The sequence below is a fragment of the Berghia stephanieae genome, chromosome 1, assembly GCF_034508935.2.
Source record: "Berghia stephanieae isolate SIO BIC M18660-M18661 chromosome 1, UCSD_Bste_1.3, whole genome shotgun sequence".
NCBI classification, from domain to species: domain Eukaryota; kingdom Metazoa; phylum Mollusca; class Gastropoda; order Nudibranchia; family Aeolidiidae; genus Berghia; species Berghia stephanieae.
This window is the reverse complement of record NC_088360.1, coordinates 22,255,853-22,263,352: the sequence shown is the minus strand read 5'-3', so window position 1 is coordinate 22,263,352 and position 7,500 is coordinate 22,255,853. Positions and strand designations below refer to the sequence as shown.

Genomic DNA, 7,500 nt, shown 5'->3' with positions numbered 1-7,500 from the left:
TTATTATTATTATTATTATTATTATTATTATTATTATTATTATAGTAATAATCCTCTTCCTTTTTCAAATCATTTTCAAAGTGACAACTTCACACTGCTAAGTGTCTACTTCAATTTGTATAGGATATAAAAAGAAATAGATAGAAACAGAAAAAGAAAAAAAAATATGAACATTTTTCCAGTTTTCTACGGAATTCCAGGCACCAAATTCTACACATATGAATCCTATGAGCACACCTAGTGTATTTTCACAGCATTCATTGACCGATGACAACAGAATCCACAACAAAATACGTCTAGTTTATCACATGTCCGAAATATATGACGAAATAGACGGAAGAAACAAAAACAAAAAACAACCAAATACAAACAGACAAAGAGAAGAAAAAAAAGTGAATTGAAAGAACAATAAATTCTACATTGTCAGATGACAGCTACAACAAAGTCTACGTCACTCTGGATTACCGGTAGTCCTTGTTGTTGCCCAATATTTATTTAGAACTGAAAACAGACAAAACAAAAACAACTACAGCTGTGAACCACACACTCCAATAAAAACCACACATCCCAATAAAAACCACATACTCCAATAAAAACGACACACTCCAATAAAAACCACACACTCCAATTAAAAACTACACATCCCAATAAAAACCACACATCCCAATAAAAATCACACATCCCAATAAAAACCACACACCCCAATAAAAACCACGAACTCCAATAAAAACCACACATCCCAATAAAAACCACACACTCCAATAAAAACCACACATCCCAATAAAAATCACACATCCCAATAAAAACCACACACTCCAAGTAAAACCACACACTCCAATAAAAACCACACATCCCAATAAAAATCACACATCCCAATAAAAACCACACACTCCAATAAAAAGCACACATCCCAATAAAAACCACACATCCCAATAAAAACCATACACTCCAATAAAAACCACACATCCCAATAAAAACCACACATCCCAATAAAAACCATACATCCCAATAAAAACCACACACTCCAATAAAAACCACACGTCCCAATAAATACCACACACTCCAATAGAACCACACATCCCAATAAAAACCACACATTCCAATAAAAACCACACATCCCAATAAAAACCACACACTCCAATAAAAACCACACACTCCAATTAAAACTACACATCCCAATAAAAACCACACATCCCAATAAAAACCACACATCCCAATAAAAACCACACATCCCAATAAAAACCACACATCCCAATAAACACCACACACTCCCATAAAAACCACACATCCCAATAAAAACCACACATCCCAATAAAAACCACACACTCCCATAAAAACTACACATCCCAATAAAAACCACACACTCCAATAAAAACCACATATCCCAATAAAAACAACACATCCCAATAAAAACCACAAATCCCAATAAAAATCACACATTCCAATGAAAACCACACATCTCAATAAAAACCACACATCACAATAAAAACCACACACTCCAATAAAAACCACACACTCCAATAAAAACCACACATCCCAATAAAAACCACACATCCCAATAAAAACCACACATCCCAATAAAAACCACAGATTCCAATACAATCCGCACACTACAATAAAAACCACACATCCCAATAAAAACCACACATCCCAATAAAAACCACACACTCCAATAAAAACCACACACTCCAATAAAAACCACACATCCCAATAAAAACTACACATCCCAATGAAAACCACACATCCCAATAAAAACCACACACTCCAATAAAAACTACACATCCCAATAAAAACCACACATGCCAATAAAAACCACAAATCCCAATAAAAACCACACATCTCAATAAAATCCACACACTCCAAAAAAAAAAACCCTAACATCCCAATAAAAACCACACACTCCAATAAAAACCACACATCCCAATAAAATCCACACACTCCAAAAAAAAACCCCCAAACATCCCAATAAAAACCACACACTCCAATAAAAACCACACATCCCAATAAAAACCACACACTCCAATAAAAAGAATGTCCCACTCATTTGGCAGTACACAGCTAACGATGATATAATGCCTCAACTCCCAGTCACCAAATGGCTAACAATAATAACATCCCTGACATCAAAAGACAAGGACTACCATATGGATGGAGTGCCATGCCAACAGGTAATCGTGTGACCCACCGCCACAAACTAGTGTTATGTCAGGGTCTTATCACATGATTAAAAATGACATTCAAGTCAAAATGACTAAACATGGGAAAAGTCAATTTTTTGTCAATCGAAATGTCAATTTTTTGTCAATCTATGACATTATACATATTTTCTTATATAAAGCTAACCCATACTATTTCTTCAGAGCCATTAGGACCATGGAACCAGGAGTTTATCACGGTTAGTGTGAAATGACAACAGTAATTACTTGCTATCCTTTGGATAGGACACTAGTCTATCTCAAAGTACTCTCCACCAAATCTAACAGGCTCAGCTATCTCGAAAAAAATCTCGACTACACCCGGGATTGGTCTCGGTCCTTTTGCATGTGAAGCGAGTGCTCTATCAACTCAGTTATCGAAACCCTCAACCGTATTTTTATTTTCTATCTTTAATGAATTTCTAAATCAATTTTACTCCACAAAACCTTCAAACCTGACCCATTATCCAAAAACCAACGACTAAAAATTCAATTTTTTTATCACCTAAATCCTATGTCAACACCCCAATGAAACAGTAACACACCACATGCTTGAATGTCAACCTCTTGAAGACCTGAGATACACATTCCTCCCACCCATAGCAATTTAGAGACTATAGCATTCCTCCCACCCAACCCTAGCATCAGTAACACACTTTATAGTCACCTGGAACAACTACAAAAGACGTCTAACTTCTTACGTCATGGCACAAGACCGAAGGGCTAGAGCTCAGGTGGTCGCTCGTTCGGATAACCTAACCTAACCTTATACTTATCACCTAAATCACTTCCCGGACACAAAACTGTTCTGAGATGGTGGGTCTGGTGTAAACAAAAGATAAACTAGAACTCGAAGGCATCTGTCTCCATTCCCATAAGTGCCAGAGAGAAGATTTTGAGGGGAAAATATAAACATCAAAAGAATCCCCCCTCCCGAAACAAACAGTCAAAATGGCAATACAAGGCTGCTAGAAGATGTGGACTGCAACAAGTAATAACCAAAAAATGAATAGAACAGCTTCAAAATAAGAACGAGATACCAAACACGGAACGTTTCGGGCTCAAAACCCTTCTTCAGCCAACAACAACAAAAAAGAACGCGATAAAGACATAAATACATTACAAAAATCCAGATAGACGACAGAGAAATAAAAATTGTCGTTTTTTTTTGTTTTTTTTTGGCTGAAGAAGGATTTTGAGCCCGAAACGTTCTGTGTGTTGTATTTTATTTTGTTCTCATTTGAAGCTGTTCTTTCCCCAAAACAAACAGTGCAACTTCTGCAATAACGAGTAGTAACACATGTGTTTGGATTCCAAAACAAACAGTGCAACTTCTGCAATAACGAGTAGTAACACATGTGTTTGGATTCCAAAACAAACAGTGCAACTTCTGCAATAACGAGTAGTAACACATGTGTTTGGATTCCAAAACAAACAGTGCAACTTCTGCAATACGAGTTAGTTAACACATGTGTTTGGATTCCAAAAACAAACAGTGCAACTTCTGCAATAACGAGTAGTAATCACATGTGTTTGGATTCCAAACAAACAGTGCAACTTCTGCAATAACGAGTAGTAAACACATGTGTTTGGATTCCAAAACAAACAGTGCAACTTCTGCAATAACGAGTAGTAAACACATGTGTTTGGATTCCAAAACAAACAGTGCAACTTCTGCAATAACGAGTAGTAACACATGTGTTTGGATTCCAATAACAAACAGTGCAACTTCTGCAATAACGAGTTGTAACACATGTGTTTGGATTCCAAAACAAACAGTGCAACTTCTGCAATAACGAGTAGTAACACATGTGTTTGGATTCCAAAACAAACAGTGCAACTTCTGCAATAACGAGTAGTAACACATGTGTTTGGATCACATGACTGGTCCCACTAAACAATGGGATTGTGCTTCGTCTCTATTCATCACAAGGCCGGGGGGGGGGGGGGGGGGGGGGGTTGGTTGGGTTTTAATATAAGCTTGAAAAAAAAAACAAATAATTTTATGGCACTGGCACATGGAATTGCATTGTTAGAGTCTGACGCCCTAAATTGACAGTTGTGGAATTTTCACGTCTAGAAAACCAGAGTGAGAAAATAAAAAAATAAAGAATTATAATTTAAAAAGAATTTAACCAACAAAAGACCAAAAAAACCCCCCAAAAAAACCCACAAAAAGAAAAAAAAAAACAATTTAAAAAACCCCCCCAAAAAATACAAATTTTTCCATCGGATGACAAATCCGTGTGTAATAAAACTGGATTAAATTAGGACATAAATTTCTTTGTAATCATGACAATGATGTCTTGTCAAAAACTCTCAACCCTGGAAGTTCACGAAGACCCAGGTTTGAAAGTTTTTGACAGAAATGAAGGAAATCTAAATCAATTTAAATTGGAAGGATGAGTTTCCTGGCCAAAATTTTAAATACGTTTTTCAAAATGATACAAAGCTGCTAGAAGCTGTGGACTTAAAAAACAAAAAGCAATAAACAATAAACAAAAATGAACATAACAGCTTAAAAAAAAAAAAACCCATCAAAATACCAAACACGGAACGTTTCGGGCTCATAACCCTTCCTCAGTCATTCAGACAACAACAATGTTGGCCCTAAAAGTTCCATGTTTGGTATTTAGTTCTTGTTTGACGCTGTTATAATCTTTTTTGTTTATTATGCATTTCCAAAGGGCAGTGGATTACTGTTTGGATGGACCAGTCACATTTTGTCATCAATGCCAATTTTATTATCAACAACAAAGAAAGAATATTGAGAAAAACAACGAGTGCGTTTGAATAGGAAGTGGATAATGAACACGTTTGATGTGGCAAACACTCACTTCTGTCTTTGAGGTATTGAAGCCTTTCCTCCTGATGGTGAAGCAAAGCTGCCTGTTGAGCTTCCAAGGCGTCGGAGGTCAAAGGTTCTCCAGGGTACAATTCACGGAACTGCTTGCGAGAATCCGTGTCCACTAGATAAAATAATAAATGTTTAAAAAATCAAGAAAAGCCCCCAAAGATGGGTTATTCATTGTAAATTTTGTAGGCCAAATCAAGAAAAGCCCCCAAAGATGGGTTATTCATTGTAGATATTGTAGGCCAAATCAAGAAAATCCCCCAAAGATGGGTTATTCATTGTAGAATTTGTTGGCCAAATCAAGAAAAGCCCCCAAAGATGGGTTATTCATTGTAGCATTTGTAGGCCAAATCAAGAAACGCACCCAAAGATGGGTTATTCATTGTAGATTTTGTAGGCCAAATCAAGAAAAGCCCCCAAAGATGGGTTATTCATTGTAGATTTTGTAGGCCAAATCAAGAAAAGCCCCCAAAAATGAGTTATTCATTGTAGATTTTGTAGGCCAAATCAAGAAAAGCCCCAAAGATGGGTTATTCATTGTAGATTTTGTAGGCCATATCAAGAAAAGCCCCCAAAGATGGGTTATTCATTGTAGATTTTGTAGGCCAAATCAAGAAAAGCCCCCAAAGATGGGTTATTCATTGTAGATTTTGTAGGCCAAATCAAGAAAAGCCCCCAAAGATGGGTTATTCATTGTAGATTTTGTAGGCCATATCAAGAAAAGCCCCCAAAGATGGGTTATTCATTGTAGATTTTGTAGGCCAAATCAAGAAAAGCACCCAAAGATGGGTTATTCATTGTAGATTTTGTAGGCCACGCTTTTCAATAAAGAACAATTGATCAGAATGGAACATTTGAGAAAAACAAAGGCTAATGTTTTAAATGTCATCGGGGAGCAAAGAACAGATAAATCAATGAGGAAGATTGACTGATATAATAATAATAATAATAATAATAATAAATAATAATATATAATAATAATAATAATAATAATAATAATAATAATAATAATAATAAATAATAATAATAATAATAATAATAATAATAATAATAATAATAATAATATATATAATAATAATAATAATAATAATAATAATATAATAATAATAATATTAGTAATAATAATAGTAATAATAATAATAATAATAATAATAATAATAATAATAATAATAATAATAATAATAATAATAATAATAATAATAATAATAATAATAATTTATTATTATTATTATTTTTATAATTATTATTACTATTATTATTACTATTACTATTATAATTTCCGTGATGATCTATGTTGTGTTGAAGCCTATATTATAAATATGCATTGATGCCTTAGCATTTCAACAGGTTTCGTTTCGTATTGTCTGTTTTGTAGTTTTATGACACGAATCGATCATACAAATCAGGCACATCAAATTAACATTGTCATTCTTCTTCTTCTTTTCCCCTTCTTTTTTTCTTCTTCTTCTTTTTCTTCTTCTTCTTCTTCTTCTTCTTCTTCTTCTTCTTCTTCTTCTTCTTCTTCTTCTTCTTCTTCTTCTTCTTCTTCTTCTTCTTCTTCTTCTTCTTCTTTTTCCTTTTAAAATTTCAAGATTCCACAGACCAAAGTATTTGTCTTTCCCTGGAGACGTGAGACTATTCCAATGTCTGTGGTTTGAACGAGTACAAGCGGGCATCCACTCTTGAGTGGGGAACCATAAACTTGGATGACTTCCTCTTATTTGGTTGAATATCAGCGAGGGGTAATTTCACTTGATCGTTTAGGCCTTTGAAAAATATTGTTACTTTGTTCCACGGTCTTCTCTGTTGTCGTGGTTCGAGGTTTAGAACAGAGAAACCATCAAATGTTTTCCATACTACTTATCCTATCTTTGACTTCTTCATGAAGGAACAATACATTTCAACCTGCGCAGATAAAGTACAAATGAGAGCTGTTGTTGCTCATTAAAGACAAAAAACTTGGGCTTTTATATAACACAATATCCACCAAAAGTGCTCAAAGCACTTTACAAGGGATCCCAGACCAACAGCAAGACGTAATATATAGAATGAGTCATGACGCCTGTTAGGTGATATTACAATTTTTTGCCCGAGACAACACTGTTAATGGCCCCGTAATCATTTTACACCTGAGTAAGGTGACACAGATTTCATGCGCACCGCAGAGGATCGTGATTCGTGGAGACAGTTGATCAAGAGCGCAAGCCACGATAGATGATGATGAGGGTGAGAGAATGTGAGTAAATAGTCATTTCCAAGGACTCATCTATGCGCTGAGCGAGGCTTGAATCTACGAGGGCTCTTTCATAATTAACCGAAAAATGCCTGTAAAATCCGCGTTTTTTATGCTATCAACAAAATTCTTGCACGTGCTCATACCTTGACTCGTCCTTCATTTCTCTACGTAACAGCCAAGTCTGTCGACACACTTCTGCCAACGCCGCACCATGG

At 35.3% G+C, this 7,500-nt stretch overlaps 1 protein-coding gene across 2 annotated transcripts in view; it reads right to left on the bottom strand.

The window, feature by feature from the left end:
- Positions 1-7,500, bottom strand: part of LOC144970426 (uncharacterized) — a 227,617-nt gene that overhangs the window by 43,915 nt on the left and 176,202 nt on the right. For both annotated transcript variants that reach the window (XM_078910058.1, XM_078910067.1), the window contains one exon: positions 5,033-5,164. In XM_078910058.1, coding sequence (XP_078766184.1) covers positions 5,033-5,164 — 132 coding nt within the window. The remainder of the gene's footprint in view (positions 1-5,032; positions 5,165-7,500) is intronic.